At 43.6% G+C, this 19,252-nt stretch overlaps 2 protein-coding genes across 2 annotated transcripts in view; both read left to right on the top strand.

Moving 5' to 3' along the window:
- Positions 1-32: 32 nt before the first annotated feature.
- Positions 33-6,465, top strand: LOC311147703 (uncharacterized protein). The gene is made up of 4 exons (XM_084184457.1): positions 33-155; positions 1,626-3,779; positions 3,892-4,019; positions 4,954-6,465. The coding sequence occupies exons 2-4, from the start codon at positions 1,646-1,648 to the stop codon at positions 5,413-5,415; spliced, it is 2,724 nt and encodes a 907-aa protein (XP_084040583.1). The 5' UTR covers positions 33-155; positions 1,626-1,645; the 3' UTR covers positions 5,416-6,465.
- A 3,649-nt stretch (positions 6,466-10,114) lies between these two features.
- Positions 10,115-19,252, top strand: part of LOC311105903 (ATP-citrate synthase) — a 33,151-nt gene continuing 24,013 nt past the window's right edge. Inside the window, exons 1-2 of the mRNA XM_084148127.1 lie at positions 10,115-10,334; positions 14,009-14,188. Coding sequence (XP_084004253.1) covers positions 14,030-14,188 — 159 coding nt within the window. The 5' untranslated portion in view covers positions 10,115-10,334; positions 14,009-14,029. The remainder of the gene's footprint in view (positions 10,335-14,008; positions 14,189-19,252) is intronic.

Below are 19,252 nucleotides of genomic sequence, written 5' to 3'. Positions count from 1 at the left end.
GAGCCCTAAACCTTGCGCGTGCTCAAGAGCCCGTAGTTTCCGTTTTGTTTCCTGAGTGTTGGGGGCAGATTTCTGCGCGGACTGTCCTCTGCTTCCCAGCTTTGAAAACGCCTAAATTTCAGAGTCAGCAGCATACTCCTGACACAACAGGCACGGTAAGAAACCTTCCTCGGTAATCTCGTTCCATTCATATCAATTTGATAGTTAGTCTAAATCGCTCGATTAGAAGCAGCTGTCATATAGTACGATCTTGGAACTTGACTAAAGTTTTCAAAATCACGCTTTTCAGACAAATGTAATTTCTTTAGCTTTGAAATAGGCTATCGTTATTGTTCAGACGTGGCATCTAGATTTGGACATGACATTACTACGCTCATTTGTTTTGTCTGTAGCGTGGTGATTGCATTGCAGCCACTCCCCGTTTCATCATTTCATTGTTACATGGTAGTAGCCGCGTTTACACTGTCGCACTCAAAACATTATTCTCATCTGACCTACTGAAGATTCACGTCCCATAAATATTGGCCTCTGATGTGCCCTTTCGAATGTCGTTTGTCTCTTGGTAAACTTGTCTAGCCTGTAACGGGATAGCCATGGTCTTTTTTTTGTCATCTCATTTCACGAACCTATAGGCAATTGTGCCACTGACCGTCTGTTACTCAAATAACAATTGTTATTTGCGATGATTTTTATTCAATTGCATTTTAAAGCGGATATACGAGCCCTTACCCACACAAAAGGCTGGTATAATCAGTCGCAGGTGTTCATTTCTCACCACGGCCTAGTCGTCAGAGGCTGAGCACGCCTCTGTTTTTTTTTTTTTCCGGCAATTTTGCATAGCCTATATCTGAAGCTTGCTTATTAGTCGACCTTATTCAGTGCCATATAGAAATTGATTATGCATATTTTTTTATTGGTTTTATGGATGAATGTTAATGCATTCTAATTGACGTTTGTTTCTTCCCCAGTTACGTTTTTCCCACCTACATGTATAATGCAGACTGGCAGTAGTTCAAGCAGATATAATGTGGATGTTTTGAAAATTCAAAGGCCATGGTTTACACACATCCATCCACCATTCTCGTCCAACACACCACTCCGAAGATGCCAGCTGTGCTTAAACAATATGAAAAGCTTTTAGTGATCAGGTTGATAGAGCCAAGCCAACCACCCAATGCCTTTATCACATTGATATATTACCTCTAACAAATCTGATATCAGCAGAAGTGGTTTGTCCAGGCCGCAAACCTGCAGAGGCCTTGCCCTCAATGAGCTCTCTCTTAGTCGGCAGGGCTCTACAGAGAGGGGTGACACTGAGAGAAACCACTGCAGTACAGTAATTATATAAGGAGAGTCTGCTGCTCCCTATAACTCTTATTAGAAATCCTAAAAGAGCTAATTTGACTCCCTCCCTCAGATAATGATAGTGTGATATTGTCAGATTTATATATATATTTTTTACAGCTTGAATTCCAGCGCTGTTTCGTTGTTTATATGCTGTATTTATTTATTTATAAAGTTCCTGTTTTTCCAATTATTGAATTTGAGTTTCATTTATCATTATTATAGCATTGCATGTGTTTTCAGGACGAAAATCTTTTGTCTAAACCACTGTTTATCATTAGGTCCATTGAGGAACCCCGATATGGATGCTGAGCAGAACCAGGTGTTGGACACCGTAACAGAGACTCGAGAGCAACAGGAGACTGGAGCAGGAGACTGCCCCCAGTCAAAACTCAACTCTCCAATAGAGCCTGCAAAATCACCAGTGAATGGGCAAGAAATTGAGCATTTGCCAGATATGGTGACGGAATCAGGAACGTCAGAAGAAATGCAAGAGACGGAGCCTAAAGCAGAAAAATCACCAAAGAAAATGTCTGAATCTCCTGAGAAGGTTCCAGAGACATCTACAGAAGTTGTGACTAAAGCAGAGAAGTACCCAGAAAAACAACCAGAACTAAAGAGCTCAACACAGAAGGTCCCTGAGCCAGCTACAGCATTGTACGTAGAACCAGAAAACATCCAGACCACAGAGCCTGAAAAGCAGCCAATGCCAGAGAAAACACCAGAGCCTCTGCCTTTAGATGAGCCTCTGGCAGAGAATAACATTGAAACTGCGCCAGAGATAATGGCAGAACCCAGCCCAGAGGCTGTTAAACTGTCTGAGCAGGCAGCGCCCAAGCCTGTCACACAGGTAGAATCTGAGGACGTGAAACTGCTCGAACCAGAAGAGAAAGAGCCTGAGGAATCTGAGAAGCAGGCAGAATCTGATATTGTGTTGGCGGTGGTGCCAGAGATGCAAACGGAGCCTGAAACTGTAAAGGAAGTGGAGGCAGACAAACAGACCAAAGCTGAAATTGTACCGGAACCAGAGCCAAAGAAACCAGTAGCGGCTGAGACTGTGAAGGAAGTGGAAGCAGAGAAACCAGTAGCACCTGAGACTGTGAAGGAAGTGGAAGCAGAGAAACCAGTAGCAGCTGAGACTGTGAAGAAAGTAGAAGCAGAGAAACCAGTAGCATCTGAGACTGTGAAGAAAGTGGAAGCAGAGAAACCAGTAGCAGCTGAGACTGTGAAGAAAGTGGAAGCAGAGAAACCAGTAGCAACTGAGACTGTGAAGAAAGTGGAAGCAGAGCAACCAGTAGCAACTGAGACTGTGAAGAAAGTGGAAGCAGAGAAACCAGTAGCAGCTGAGACTGTGAAGAAAGTGGAAGCAGAGAAACCAGTAGCAGCTGAGACTGTGAAGAAAGTGGAAGCAGAGCAACCAGTAGCAGCTGAGACTGTGAAGAAAGTGGAAGCAGAGCAACCAGTAGCAGCTGAGACTGTGAAGAAAGTGGAAGCAGAGAAACCAGTAGCAGCTGAGACTGTGAAGAAAGTGGAAGCAGAGAAACCAGTAGCAGCTGAGACTGTGAAGAAAGTGGAAGCAGAGAAACCAGTAGCAGCTGAGACTGTGAAGAAAGTGGAAGCAGAGAAACCAGTAGCAGCTGAGACTGTGAAGAAAGTGGAAGCAGAGAAACCAGTAGCAGCTGAGACTGTGAAGAAAGTGGAAGCAGAGAAACCAGTAGCAGCTGAGACTGTGATGGAAGAGAAACTGGTAAAAGCTGAAATTGTAAAAGAAGTAGAGTCAGAGAAACGGGCAGATGGAGTGGAGCAGCAGAAGGCAGAAGTTGTCGAGCAGGTTCCCGCTCCTGGCACCCTGTCTTTTGCCTTCCTGGTGCATGAGCAGACCAAAGCCACCCTTCGCACCTCTCGCACTCTAATCATCCTCAGAGGCCTCCCCGGCAGCGGCAAGAGCCTCTTGGCACGAGCCATTGCAGATAGCTACCAGGGTCTCTGCACTGTCTGCTGTGCTGATGACCATGGTGTGAAACCGGAGAGTCCAGAAGCATCGGCAGAAGGGTACAAGGCTTTTGACGATGCTGTGGTAGCCTGCTGCAGTGTAGGAACATCTGCTCAAGTGATAGTGGTGGATGACACCAACCATACCCATGATCAGCTGGCCCGTCTGGGGGAGGTGGCAGAGCAGCACCGGCTGGTGGCCATGTTTCTGGAGCCCCGCACTGAGTGGAGCAGAGACTTGCCACAGCTGGCCAAGAAAACTCAGCGGGGGCTACAGGAGGCCCAGATTCAGGCCATGAAAGTTCCACTTGAGGAGACGTCCCTGCCCCTTTTCTTTGGCTGGTTCCTCCTCCCTAGCATCCAGGACAAGGTCAGGTGCACGTCCTTGGACTTCCTGAAAACACTGGACACACTTGAGGCCTTCAAGAAGCACTTGCCTGACTGTGAGTACAGCACAACTGTCTTGTGATATAAACAGTAGAATTGTGTGTATCTAAATCAGATTTTAGTCTCTTGAGCTTGACTGAGACAACTGAGCTTGCTTTGTTTTTTCAGTCACTGTTGAGGCTGAGAAGGAGGTGGACCTGGAGCAGTATTTCCAAGCCAATGGAGCTCTTCATTGCACTACCAAATTCTGTGACTATGGCAAGGCTGAGGGAGCAAAGGAATATGCAGACAAACCAGTAAGTCTGAAAGTATATTGAACAAAAATATAAACGCAACAATTCTATTCATTTAACCCCTAATCTATGGATTTCACATGACTGGGCAGGGGTGCAGCCGTGGGTGGGCATAGGCATAGGCCCACCCACTTGGGAGCCAGGTCCAGCCAATCAGAATGTTTTCCCCCATAAAATGGCTTTGTTACAGATAGAAATACTTCTCAGTTTCATCAGCTGTCCAGGTGGCTGGTCTCATACAATCCCGCAGGTGAAGAAGCCGGAGGTGGAGGTCCTGGGCTGGCATAGTTACACGTGGTCTGCGGTTGTGAGGCCGGTTGAACGTACTGCCTAATTCTCTAAAATGACGTTGGAGGCGGCTTATGGTAGAGAAATGAACATTAAATTCCCTGGCAACAGCTCTGGTGGACATTCCTACAGTCAACATGCCAATTGCACGCTCCCTCAAAACATCTGTGGCATTGTTGTGACCAAACTGCACATTATAGAGTGGCCTTTTATGGTCTCCAGCACAAGGTGCACCTGTGTAATGATCATAATGTTTAATCAGCTTCTTGATATGCCACACCTGTCAGGTGGATGGATTATCTTGGCAAAGGAGAAATGCTCACTAACCGGGATATAAACAAATTTGTGCAAAAACATTTGAGAGAAATAAGCCTTTTGTGCACATGGAACATTTCTGGATCTTTTATTTCAACTCATGAAACATGGGACCAACACTTTACATGTTGCATTTATATTTTTGTTCAGTGCATACTGGTGATGGGAATTATTTGTCAAATGCAACCTCATCCTATTAACCCATTATTTACTACACAGCTCATATTGGCCTTGTTTTATGAATTAAAAGTCTGATGACCAGTGCATTGTTTAAATGTATTTTCACTTTTCAGGGGACCATTTTGAAATAACCTCTTTACTTTTCCCACTCTAGGCCGTTAAAGAGTTGTATGGCTCTGTGTTCGAGTTGTCTCTCAGTGCCCTCTTCGTCACACCTCGCACTGTTGGTGCCCGGGTTTCACTCTCTGAGGATCAGTTGACCCTGTGGCCTGCCGATGCTGAAAAGGAGGTAGTGTCTGTAGTCCCGGCCGCCACCACCCTGCCTGCTGGCAGCCGTGCCCACATCACCTTGGGCTGTGCGGAGGGCGTTGAGCAGCTGCAGACGGGCATCGACCTGCTGGAGATCCTAGCGCTGCAGCAAGAGGGTCAGGAGGGAGAGCTGGTGGAGGAGATGGAGCTTGGCTCCCTGTCCTACTACGGCAAGGGGAGGTGGCTGCTCAGTCTGAGGGAGCCTATCTCCGCCCAGGCCTGCTTTTCCAGCCTCTACGGGCCCAAGAAGGCCGACGCCAAGAAAGACGGGGACAAGAAGAAGAAGCAAAAGTGCACCATACTGTAAAGGAGAGGGGGAGGGTGGTAATGGATGGCTCGGGATGAGTGGCGTACTAGTGTTCTGATTTGTTTGTGTTTGTGCTACTTTTGGGGTTTGGGAGGCGTCTTGGATATCCCACCCCAAATCCACAAGCTGTGTGCCTTTCTCTATTGCTTTGCTGCACAACCCAAGAGGCCTTTTAAACTACAGTTTAGGTCAAGCTTAGCATCTTGTTCAGTGTCTTGTCATGTGTTTTAGTGCCATAGTTGCAATTGGATAGGATTTCCATAGACAAGGCCTAATTTCATGGCTTAGTTGCAGTTTAAACAGATGTAGTAGGACTGCTTTACCTAGTACCGCTTCTCCCCGTTTGTGACCACGATTTTCCCTTCTCAATTCATGTCCAACACTATATTCAACCCCTTCTGCATATGTCAGTGTTAAGCATTTAGATGTGTTTTCATGTTTGGTGTGAGTGGCTCAAATAGTATTTTCATTGCATGCAAGGTTTTTCAGTTTGTCAGACGTAGTTATAGTCATGATTAGCTTAGTAGCTCATTCACAAAAAAAGTTACATCTATTTCAGTAATTTCTTGTGACACTGGTCATCATTTCCTGTGATTTAGTCAGTCAGCCCTGTCGCATTTGCGTTTATGTGTGTGTTTGGTAAGAAGGAAAGAGCTGGGGAATTTCATAAGTAGCTCATGGGCCAAAAAGGGTGTCTGTGTATGCTTGATTTCATGTGCTGAACTGTGAATGTCATTCCTAATTAACTATTTTTGCACGATGCTGCAGAAATCAAAGATGAGTGTGCAGTTTGTTTCATTAGCGGGTACTTATCAAATGCTGTGAAACCAAGGCCACAATTTGCAATCTTATGTAGTATAGGAGACTGCAGCCTGGGATCAGCCCTCTTTCTGTCAACCAGTTTTCGCATGTCAACTTGTATGTATCCACTGTCTGTTCATGAGTGATGTGTAGGTTTCTTAAGGCAAAGCCATGCTTGTGTAGTTCTTCCAATGAGTCACAATTTTTGCACATGTTTTGTACACTTAATAAAATTTGCTTTGCGCCAAATACTGTGTAATGGAATTTGTACTTGTTACACCCTGTTCAACAAGACTGTTCCCTTTTCTGTACACCAATTTTAACAGTGAGAGGAAGCTATTGACTCTTGACACTGTACAGTGAGACTCAGGCATTTTGTTGGTTGATGGAGAAATTGACCAGCAGATGGCACTCAGCCTCCGTATACTATTAGTACAATGTTTGAAGAGAACATGATCTAACGTACATTTCTCATCAGGCCAGTTGATGTTTGTCCAAATCTCCCAAAACTGAAGTGACGTACTGGTTCCCTCCACTTTTGAGGAAGTGTAGCCTAGGCCACAAGCTCTTGAACACCCCACTACAACACACACAATCCTACCTCTGTTACATTTTATTCTGGAAAGGCTCTGAGTTGAATGACCCAATAATCTGAGACTGTCTAGTGGTGCGCCATCACCTCCCATTGCACCACAACTGTGCAAGTTTTGATATCAATCATTTACACACCGGTGTGTATGAGAGCAAGAATTGCAACTCTTACCAAGGTCAGTATTGTCAGCTGCACTAGACTGATGATTACACATACTGACTGTACAGGGCACTTGGCTCATCTGACTAATATGATGCAAAAGAGTCTTACTCCATCCAAATGAAATTGCTCCACCTTGAAGTGGTCTGATTTTATTACACATTTTAATGTATTACCCAGGTTCTGTTCTTCATACCATAATGGACTATATATCCTAGAAAAAATATTGCATTGGTTAGACAGCCATCCTGCTGGTGTTTACATATTTTGTTAGCGTGATAATTTAATTTGGAATTTGTTTATTTGTGCACAAGACTATTCAAAATGTGATGAGAGTTGAAAAGGCAGGTGACAAGCGCATGATCTGTAAAATAAATTACGGTCAGTGCTATCCGGGAACCTTCTGACTTTCTCTACCATAAACCCTAACATTAACCCCTTACCTTAACCATAACCCTTAACCATTTTCAAATTCAACTTCAATAGGGTTTATATACACTGCTCAAAAAAATAAAGGGAACACTTAAACAACACAATGTAACTCCAAGTCAATCACACTTCTGTGAAATCAAACTGTCCACTTAGGAAGCAACACTGATTGACAATAAATGTCACATGCTGTTGTGCAAATGGAATAGACAACAGGTGGAAATTATAGGCAATTAGCAAGACACCCCCAATAAAAGACTGGTTTTGCAGGTGGTGACCACAGACCACTTCTCAGTTCCCATGCTTCCTGGCTGATGTTTTGGTCACTTTTGAATGCTGGCGGTGCTTTCACTCTAGTGGTAGCATGAGACGGAGTCTACAACCCACACAAGTGGCTCAGGTAGTGCAGCTCATCCAGGATGGCACATCAACGCGAGCTGTGGCAAGAAGGTTTGCTGTGTCTGTCAGCGTGGTGTCCAGAGCATGGAGGCGCTACCAGGAGACAGGCCAGTACATCAGGAGACGTGGAGGAGGCCGTAGGAGGGCAACAACCCAGCAGCAGGACTGCTACCTCCGCCTTTGTGCAAGGAGGAGCAGGAGGAGCACTGCCAGAGCCCTGCAAAATGACCTCCAGCAGGCCACAAATGTGCATGTGTCTGCTCAAACGGTCAGAAACAGACTCCATGAGGGTGGTATGAGGGCCCGACGTCCACAGGTGGGGGTTGTGCTTACAGCCCAACACCGTGCAGGACGTTTGGCATTTGCCAGAGAACACCAAGATTGGCAAATTCGCCACTGGCGCCCTGTGCTCTTCACAGATGAAAGCAGGTTCACACTGAGCACATGACAGACGTGACAGAGTCTGGAGACGCCGTGGAGAACGTTCTGCTGCCTGCAACATTCTCCAGCATGACCGGTTTGGCGGTGGGTCAGTCATGGTGTGGGGTGGCATTTCTTTCGGGGGCCGCACAGCCCTCCATGTGCTCGCCAGAGGTAGCCTGACTGCCATTAGGTACCGAGATGAGATCCTCAGACCCCTTGTGAGACCATATGCTGGTGCGGTTAGCCCTGGGTTCCTCCTAATGCAAGACAATGCTAGACCTCATGTGGCTGGAGTGTGTCAGCAGTTCCTGCAAGAGGAAGGCATTGATGCTATGGACTGGCCCGCCCGTTCCCCAGACCTGAATCCAATTGCGCACCTGGGACATCATGTCTCGCTCCATCCACCAACGCCACGTTGCACCACAGACTGTCCAGGAGTTGGCGGATGCTTTAGTCCAGGTCTGGGAGGAGATCCCTCAGGAGACCATCCACCACCTCATCAGGAGCATGCCCAGGCGTTGTAGGGAGGTCATACAGGCACGTGGAGGCCACACACACTACTGAGCCTCGTTTTGACTTGTTTTAAGGACATTACATCAAAGTTGGATCAGCCTGTAGTGTGGTTTTCCACTTTAATTTTGAGGGTGACTCCAAATCCAGACCTCCATGGGTTGATAAATTTGATTTCCATTGATAATTTTTGTGTGATTTTGTTGTCAGCACATTCAACTATGTAAAGAAAAAAGTATTTAATAAGATTATTTCATTCATTCAGATCTAGGATGTGTTATTTTAGTGTTCCCTTTATTTTTTTGAGCAGTGTATATACTAGATGACTAATAGGGGCGCTGTGTTGAAGCCACCTTGCCTCCATCTTGGCACCCCCACCGTTGTAAAAAAATATATAAATATTTTAGAAGCTATAAAATGCATTTATGAATGTCTACACTCGTTTTTGCTACATTTATTCTAGTACTTACACCTTAATGCATACTTTTTAAATTATATTATGTAAGCTAAACATACAAATTAAAAAATATATGAAAACATTTTCCTTAAAGTATTTTTTTGGGGGGATGACTAATGTTACTGTCCCCACTACAAAAACAAAAAAATACTTAAATACATGCTAATTTCTTCCTTGAAACATTTAATTGAAATAGAATTCAATTTATTCCTATGGAGGACAGCTCCTACTGGGGAGTGCCAATATGGCCGACCGGCGCAATGGCCAAAGACATAGCATCAGCGAACCATTTTTTGGTTTAAATGCATCATTGGTAGGGACGTCCCAAGGATCTCAGATTGCACGGAGCCCCAAAAAACCCTGAGGTGCATAAGGCACCACCCCCTTTCAAATATGACTAGAACAAAATAAACGAACAAAATGGTATCCTTATTAATCAAACAAATAGTTTGGGATTTACACAAATAAAAATATAATGGATCAGGGGTTAAAAAAAAATACTGCAGCTCAATACTGCAGTTTGTATAATTTATTTCAAGGTTACTGAATGAAGATGCCTTTGGTGAATCATTGGCTACACGTTTATGTATCTATCTATATGGTCAAGGCCAAGGGCAACGGGAAAATATAAATAACCTTCATATAGATGGCCTTGAGTTCACTGGTGCCAGATTATTAACTTTTAGTCTAATTGAAAAAGGGAGACAATTTTATTGTCTTTTATGCAGGATCATTATGTACGATCATGTGATTCCGTTCTGATTGGCTACAATATGTTAAAAAGACAATGCCAGACAATCAGTGTCCTACAGTTGAATAGAGTAGTCGTTTCTTTCAACGAGAGGTGGGCGTGAGCGTTATGAAGCAACATAGACCATGGGGTGGTGTGACCCAATCGGAGAGCATGGATATCAGGCAAGTCTATCGTCAGATAGGAAGAGGGGAGAAAACTGAGGAGAACCCAGAAGTGCAGCCAGTGGTCCACGCCGACAGCCAAACCACAGATAGAAGAAGGAGCAGTTATCAGTGTCTTTGACCAAACCGTCCTTTCCTACAGTTGCCGGCTGTTATCGTTTCACAACTGAAACGATCCAAATCTTCTCAACACAAAACCAGGGAGATCTTTTCCACAACTCTCAAGCTATAAAGGTAAGATACATATATCTATATCTATTTCGATGTTTACAGATTGCAAGGAGTAATTGAAAGCTGACTTGAAAGTTACATAAAGTAGTGTAACATGCGCAGTAAGTAAAAAAAGCTAACACAAATACCTGTGTGTGTGTGTGTGTGTGTGTGTGTGTGTGTGTGTGTGTGTGTGTGTGTGTGTGTGTGTGTGTGTGTGTGTGTGTGAGAGAGAGAGAGAGAGAGAGAGAGAGAGAGAGAGAGAGAGAGACTGAGTGAAGGAAAGAAAGAGAGAGACAGGATGAGTTGAACTGGTCAATCAACAGTACCAGTCTTGAATTCATAAAGAATGATGACATTATGAAAGAATCATTGTGGCCACGGCTTAGCTTACTATAGTTTATTTTAAAATGTGTCGACTTATGGGCTGTGGGTGATCTGACAGCATGTTTATTTGTTTTGAACATTTCTGTATTACCCTTAATGTATTTATTTATTGTCATGTTATCATTTTGACCTATTTCATTCTGGTTGAATGGAAATCATAATGAATGAATCATGGTTTGTCTTTGACTAGGTTTTCTTTAATTCAGAATGTTCAAGTGATCATGCATTTTAATAAACTTGGAATCTGATTAATTGAGAATATCTTAATTGACACATCATGCATTATTATTCCACTCTCAAAACACAGATCTTGCTTTTTTTAAACCACTTAGTCCAGACAGATATCTTCTCTAGCAGGCAGAAAGATGCTTCTTTTAATATTTGAAGCACTAAAGTATTTTTGTAATTTCTACCTGTCAGACCCAGGTGCAGATGTTTTGGTGTTGTTGTAGTAGAAGGGAAGGTAATCTGGTGGTGAAGGGGACCAGGCCAGGTTAAGGTTAATTGCATTCTGACTTCAGTGCTGTGAAAGACAGTAAAGATGCTTTGCACAGTAACAGAATTTATCAGATTTTCTGACGAGAAGTTGCCTGTGTTTCCGCTGTCGGTGGTTTTGATAAGTGTGTGTGATGCGCATAGTGTGTGTGCCTTTATCAGTGTGTGTTTGTGTGCCTCATATAGCAGTCTACAAGTGTTGCCCTTCAACTGCTCTTGATCAATGTTATCCGTGCTGGATCATTTATGTTGGTGAGAAGGGGTGATATTCCATAGCTCTGACAAGCCGCTAGCAGAGAGGAAATAAACAGATATACTGTAGTGGGTCTGTCTCCTCCTCTCCTGTGTTATATTGGCCTCGGACCAGAGCTATAGTGACTCAGGGAGAAGAGTGATCAATACTGAAGATGCTCCAACACCACCTCCATTCATTCATTTACATATCTAATCAAGGCAGTAGCCCAGAGCAAAGCCTTCTCTGGTAGATACCAGGGCTCTCTTTTTTTGTTGCTGTAATTTTACCCCCTTTTTCTCCCCAATTTCAAGATATCCAATTGCGATCCAATTACGGTCTTGTCTCATTGCTGCAACTCCCCAACGGGCTCGGGATAGGCGAAGGTCGAGTCATGAGTCCTCTGGCCAAACCCTCCCCTAACCGGGACAAAGCTGGGCCAATTGTGCGCCGCCCTATTGGACTCCCGGGCACGGCCGATTGTGACACAGCCTGGGATCGAACCCCAGGCTGTAGTGACACCGCACCACTGCGATGCAGTGCCTTAGACCACTGCGCCACTCGGGAGGCCACAGGGCTCTTTATCTAATGAAGCACACAGTGAGCCAGTTGGCTGGGTGCTCCATCACTGCAAGAATACTTAAGGGGCACTAGCTGTTTTATTGTCAATTTCTTAGTAGTGATATTACGGAGACTAGAGACTGAGTGGGTTTGTATCAGCACAGTAATGGGACACATTTCTCATCCTTGATATCCATCTGGTCTGTGGTAAAAGCAACGATAAAGCTCTGCCTAAGTGAGTGTAGCAGGAAACCAAGGCCAGATCAATAACAAAAGAATTGCAACATTGTGCTTGGGGAAGGGAAGAGTGGGGGGCCGGGGGATGAAGCAGGTGGTGTGGTGGAGGATGGGGGTTGGTCACATTTGGTACTGTGAGTCTGGACATCCAAGTACCACATTCTGCTGAATAATGTCCAGACTCGTTTCTTTATCAGTTAATGAATATTTCATTTTCAAATCCAAATATTTGTAATGTTCTGTTGCAGAGGCAACATAGTGAGTGGTTAAGGCCTTTCTAGCTTGACTGACTGAAGTGGTCCCAGTAGACTAGGCTGAAGCATTAGAAACTGTGAGTTTGTCCCATTTAGCATATGGCTTCATTTAAACCAGCAGGAGGATGCCAGGAAGGGTCACAACCCTTGTCTTTGCTATGAAAGTAAAAAAAAAAAAAAGATTTACACATCTTATTGGGTTCTGGTGTTTTTGCTCAAATTCTATGTGCAAATTTCCCCCTCAAACTTTAGCGTTTTCCCAATAATTAAATGTTAATTTAAGAATGATCAACTCCTTTGTCCTGACCCCCTCTGAATATCTCCTTTATGAATGTGTATATATGTGTGGTGACAGCTGCCTTGATAGTCTCTTGGGAATATCCCTAGTATGGAGTTCCGGGTCACTAGGTCATACCAGGACGACCCTTCACCCATTACAGGGTTTATACACGTGACAATGACATAATAATAATAATAATAATAATAATAATAATAATCATAATCATAATAATCATAATAATATGCCATTTAGCAGACGCTTTTATCCAAAGCGACTTACAGTCATGTGTGCATACATTTTTACATATGGGTGGTCCCGGGGATCGAACCCACTACCCTGGCGTTACAAGCGCCATGCTCTACCAATTGAGCTACAGAGGACCACATCATAGTAGTCTGACAATCTGGCCATCAGCCTTATCTTGTTTGTGTATGAGACTGCACGTCTGACAATGGCATGTCTCATAATGTGTAGGTCATAGTAGAGAGTCCTCTCCTTCAGGAGTGATGTCCTTTACCAACGGTTTATTCCTAGCACTACAAACAGTGACTACACCCTTTATTCAATATCAGTAGGTTCAAAGTGTGTCTATATGTGTGGGTGACTGTTTCTCTGTGTTTGTTTGAGAAAGCTATGCATCAGCCTCTCTGAAGGTTGTTTTATCGTCTGAATGATTGTGTGTGTGTGTGTGTGTGTGTGTGTGTGTGTGTGTGTGTGTGTGTGTGTGTGTGTGTGTGTGTATTTGTCTGGTTGGTGTCCTCTACACAAACTCCAGGCCCCCTCTCTGTGCTGTCTCTGGTGATTTAAAGCTGTGTGTCTGTCTCAGGATTCATCTGATTGTTTGAGTGGCAGCCAGGTGAGGGCCCATTACTCCATTAGAGTGCAGGTCCTAGACATGGGCTAATCAACTTAGCCTCAGCATCACTGCCTGCCTGGAAAGGGTATTATTAGCTGGGCCAATAAAGGATAGCAAACTGAAGAGATGACTGGGCAGATCCTACAAAGTAGATAGACTTCTGATCTGCAGTTTGTGTGTAAATGAATAGCTCACTATATACCATCATTATCATGTAAGAGGCTGCTGTTGTTAAAGGTCTATCCTCTCTGATGTATCATATTTGGGAACATAACTAGAATATCTTATACTTAAGCTAGTCACTCTGTACTGGTATGCACTTATGATTATGATCGGGTTTACCTAATCTCTCTCTCTTGTCTATCCATGTCTCGATCTGTCTCTCTCTCCTCTCAGACCACTGTTTTCTGCTCTACCATGTCGGCCAAAGCCATCTCGGAGCAGACAGGGAAGGAGTTCCTCTATAAGTACATCTGTACATCTGCAGCTGTCCAGAACAGGTTCCGCTATGCCAACGTGACGACTGAGACCGACTTTGACCGGCTGGCACAGGAACACCCCTGGCTGCTCACTGAGGTAAGGAATAACTGACCCACCGAAGGCCCATTTAGAACCCAATAACCACCTAGTACCTATATCTTAACAGCAGCTTTTCAATCACCAATGGTCGATGGCACAACTGTCTTTTCAGACATCAACTATTTCTTCATAATGAAGACTGATCCACACAAGGTTAAATGTTTTGCTCAAAGCAAGGATTATATTACATTGCAGTCAGTAGATTCAGTTTGGCCACATCGTAGTCATAAATCTGGCTCCATAACTATCACAATAGCCACCTTCCCTGACTGCAGCCTGCGTCAAATGATCCATTTTGTTGCAGACACAATCACTTAGGCTAATGGAAGAGTAGAGTGGTCTCCTGGCTCCCGTTAGGACCCTAACGTCCTAGCTAGCAGGCCCATCTTCACTCCAGCCACTCTTCTGGCTGTAAAACGGAAACTAAGCAAAGTCAATGTAGAGGAGAATGAACGTCCGCATCGCCATTGGAATGTATCAAGAGGAATAACAAGTGACATCCACAATGGGAGGAGACACTCTCTTTAAGAGCAGTCATAATTACCTCAGAGATGGAGGATGGAGGAGGAGTCTGGGACAGAGGGGTCTAATAGAATTACAGTATGATTCATCTCCCAGGGTAAAATCTCTCTCTCTCTCACTCTCACACAGCTGGGAGGCTGTTTTAGTGCTTTATCAGGAAGTCGGATGCAGTGAGGTATGGAAGGGTGGAGGATGAGGAGAAGGATAGAGGAGGGCAGGTGTAGGCCCAGATACACGTGAAGCGATGTGACTGGATTGATTAAGAAATAACATTAACTTTCACCCTGGGCCCTCTCTGCCTGGTTTTGCTGGCAGCACTCCAGATGATAATGGCTCCAGTCTCAGAAGTAACTTCTCTCTCCATCTCTGATTGACCCCAGAGAGGTAGCAGCCAGGGGGAGGGGGTAGGATGGAGGAATGGAAGGAGGGACCGAGAGACTGATAAACAGCTTCTATCTCCAGGCCAACAGACTGTTGAACAGTCACCACTACCTTAGTCACTGTTACTAGCCGGCTACCACCCGGTACTCTACCCTGCACCTTAGAGACTGCTGCCCTACACTACCAGTCAAAAGTTTGGATACACTTACTCATTCAAGGGTTTTTCTTTATTTTTACAATTTTTTACATTGTAGATTAATAGTGAATACATCAAAACGATGAAATAACACATATGGAGTCATGTAGTAAACAAGAAATCGTTAAACAAATCAAAATATATTTTATATTTGAGATTCTTCAAATAGCCACCCTTTGCCTTGATGACAGCATTGCACACTCTTGGCATTCTCTCAACCAGCTTCACATGGAATGCTTTTCCAACAGTCTTGAAGGAGTTCCCACATGCTGAGCACTTGTTGGCTGCTTTTCCTTCACTCTGCGGTCCGACTCATCCCAAACCATCTCAATTGAGTTGAGGTCGGGGGATTGTGGCGGCCAGGTCATCTGATGCAGCACGCCATCACTCCTTGGTAAAATAGCCCTTACACAGCCTGGAGGTGTGTTGGGTCATTGTCCTGTTGAAAAACAAATGATAGTCCCACTAAGCCCAAACCAGATGGGATGGCGTATCGCTGCAGAATGCTGTGGTAGCCATGCTGGTTAAGTGTGCCTTGAATTCTAAATAAATCACAGACAGTGTCACCAGCAAAGCACCCCCACACAATAATACCTCCTCCTCCATGCTTTATGGTAGGAAATACACATGCGGTGTATCAGTTCACCCACACCGCGTCTCACAAAGATACGCGGTTGGAACCAAAAATCTCCAATTTGGACTCCAGACCAAAGGACAAATTTCCACCAGTCTAATGTCCATTGCTCGTGTTTCTTAGCCCAAGCAAGTCTCTTCTTATTGGTGTCCTTTAGTAGTGGTTTCTTTGCAGCAATTCGACCATGAAGGCCTGATTCACGCAGTCTCCTCTGAACAGTTGATGTTGAGATGTGTCTGTTCATTGAACTCTGAACCATTTATTTGGGCTGCAATTTCTGAGGCTGGTAACTCTAATGAACTTATCCTCTGCAGCAGAGGTAACTTCCATTCCTGTGGTGGTCCTCATGAGAGACAATTTCATCATATCGCTTGATGGTTTTTGCGACTGCACTTGAAGAAACTTTCAAAGTTCTTGAAATGTTCCGTATTGAATAACCTTCATGTCTTAAAGTAATGATGGACTGTTGTTTCTCTTTGCTTATTTGAGCTGTTCTTGCCATAATATGGAGGACTTGGTCTTTTACCAAATAAGGCTATCTTCTGTATACCCCCCCCCCCCCCCCCCCTACCTTGTCACAACACAACTGATTGGCTAAAATGCATTAAGAAGGAAATAAATTCCACAAATTTACTTTTTAAGAAGGCACACCTGTTAATTGAAACGCATTCCAGGTGACTACCTCATGAAGCTGGTTGAGAGGATGCCAAGAGTGTGCAAAGCTGTCATCAAGGCAAAGGGTGGTTATTTGAAGAATCTCAATAAAATAACACTTTTTTTTGGTTACTACATGATTCCATATGTGTTAGTTCATAGTTTTGATGTCTTCACTATTATTCTACAATGTAGAAAATAGTAAAAATAAAGAAACCTTGAATGAGTAAGACTCAAATCCTGCAGTGCCAGACGTGTCCCCCTGCTTAAGCCAGTACATGTCCAGGCCCGTCTGAAGTTTGCTAGAGAGCATTTGGATGATCCAGGAGAGGATTGGGAGAATGTCATATGGTCAGATGAAACCAAAATATAACTTTTTGGTAAAAACTCAACTCGTCGTGTTTGGAGGACAAAGAATGCTGAGTTGCATCCAAAGAACACAATACCTACTGTGAAGCATGGGGGTGGAAACATCATGCTTTGGGGCTGTTTTTCTGCAAAGGGACCAGGACGACTGATCCGTGTAAAGGAAAGAATGAATGGGGCAATGTATTGTGAGATTTTGAGTGAAAACCTCCTTCCATCAGCAAGGGCATTGAAGATGAAACGTGGCTGGGTCTTTCAGCATTACAATGATCCCAAACACACCGCCCGGGCAACGAAGGAGTGGCTTCGTAAGAAGCATTTCAAGGTCCTGGAGTGGCCTAGCCAGTCTCCAGATCTCAACCCCATAGAAAATCTTTGGAGGGAGTTGAAAGTCTGTGTTGCCCAGCGACAGCCCCAAAACATCACTGCTCTAGAGGAGATCTGCATGGAGGAATGGGCCAAAATACCAGCAACAGTGTGTGAAAACCTTGTGAAGACTTACAGAAAACGTTTGACCTGTGTCATTGCCAACAAAGGGTATATAACAAAGTATTGAGAAACTTTTGTTATTGACCAAATACTTATTTTCCACCATAATTTGCAAATATATTCATTAAAAATCCTACAATGTGATTTTCTGGAGAAAAAAAATTCTCATTTTGTCTGTCATAGTTGACGTGTACTTATGATGAACATTACAGGCCTCTCTCATCTTTTTAAGTGGGAGAACTTGCACAATTGGTGGCTGACTAAATACTTTTTTCCCTCACTGTATATGTGTGTGTGTGTGTGTGTGTGTGTGTGTGTGTATGTATATATATATATATATATATATATATATATATATATATATATATATATATATATATATATATATATATATATATATATATATATATACTGCTCAAAAAAATAAAGGGAACACTAAAATAACACATCCTAGATCTGAATGAATGAAATAATCTTATCAAATACTTTTTTCTTTACATAGTTGAATGTGCTGACAACAAAATCACACAAAAATTATCAATGGAAATCAAATGTATCAACCCATGGAGGTCTGGATTTGGAGTCACCCTCAAAATTTAAGTGGAAAACCACACTACAGGCTGATCCAACTTTGATGTAATGTCCTTAAAACAAGTTTAGCCTGACTGCCATTAGGTACCGAGATGAGATCCTCAGACCCCTTGAAAGACCATATGCTGGTGCGGTTGGCCCTGGGTTCCTCCTAATGCAAGACAATGCTAGACCTCATGTGGCTGGAGTGTGTCAGCAGTTCCTGCAAGAGGAAGGCATTGATGCTATGGACTGGCCCGCCCGTTCCCCAGACCTGAATCCAATTGCGCACCTGGGACATCATGTCTCGCTCCATCCACCAACGCCACGTTGCACCACAGACTGTCCAGGAGTTGGTGGATGCTTTAGTCCAGGTCTGGGAGGAGATCCCTCAGGAGACCATCCGCCACCTCATCAGGAGCATGCCCAGGCGTTGTAGGGAGGTCATACAGGCACGTGGAGGCCACACACACTACTGAGCCTCATTTTGACTTGTTTTAAGGACATTACATCAAAGTTGGATCAGCCTGTAGTGTGGTTTTCCACTTTAATTTTGAGGGTGACTCCAAATCCAGACCTCCATGGGTTGATACATTTGATTTCCATTGATAATTTTTGTGTGATTGTGTTGTCAGCACATTCAACTATGTAAAGAAAAAAGTATTTAATAAGATTATTTCATTCATTCAGATCTAGGATGTGTTGTTTAAGTGTTCCCTTTATTTTTTTGAGCAGTATATATAGCTCTGGAAAACAGTAAGAGACCACTGCAAAATTATCTGTTTTTCTGGTTTTACTATTTATAGGTATCTGTTTGGGTAAAAATAACATTTTTGTTTTATTCTATAAACTACTGACAACATTTCTCCCAAATTCCATATAAAAATATTGTCATTTAGAGCAGTTATTTGCAGAAAATGACAACTGGTCAAAATAACAAAAAAAGATGCAGTGTTGTCAGACCTCGAATAATGCAAAGGAAAATAAGTTCATGTTCATTTTTAAACAACACAATACTAATGTGTTAACTTAGGAAGAGTTCAGAAATCAATATTTGGTGGAATAACCCTGATTTTCAATCCCAAATTTCATGCGTATTGGCATGCTCTCCACCAGTCTTTCACATTGATGTTGGGTGACTTTATGCCACTCCTGGCGCAAAAATTCAAGCAGCTCGGCTTTTGATGTCATCCTACGGTTGTTGAGTGACATTCGAATGAATTGGAGGTCATCCCGTTCAGTAGAGAGT

Source organism: Coregonus lavaretus (genome assembly GCF_964263955.1).
Source record: "Coregonus lavaretus genome assembly, chromosome: 2".
Classification (NCBI taxonomy): Eukaryota; Metazoa; Chordata; class Actinopteri; order Salmoniformes; family Salmonidae; genus Coregonus; species Coregonus lavaretus.
The sequence above is the reverse complement of the archived record's forward strand: the minus strand, read 5'-3'. Positions and strand labels throughout refer to the sequence as shown.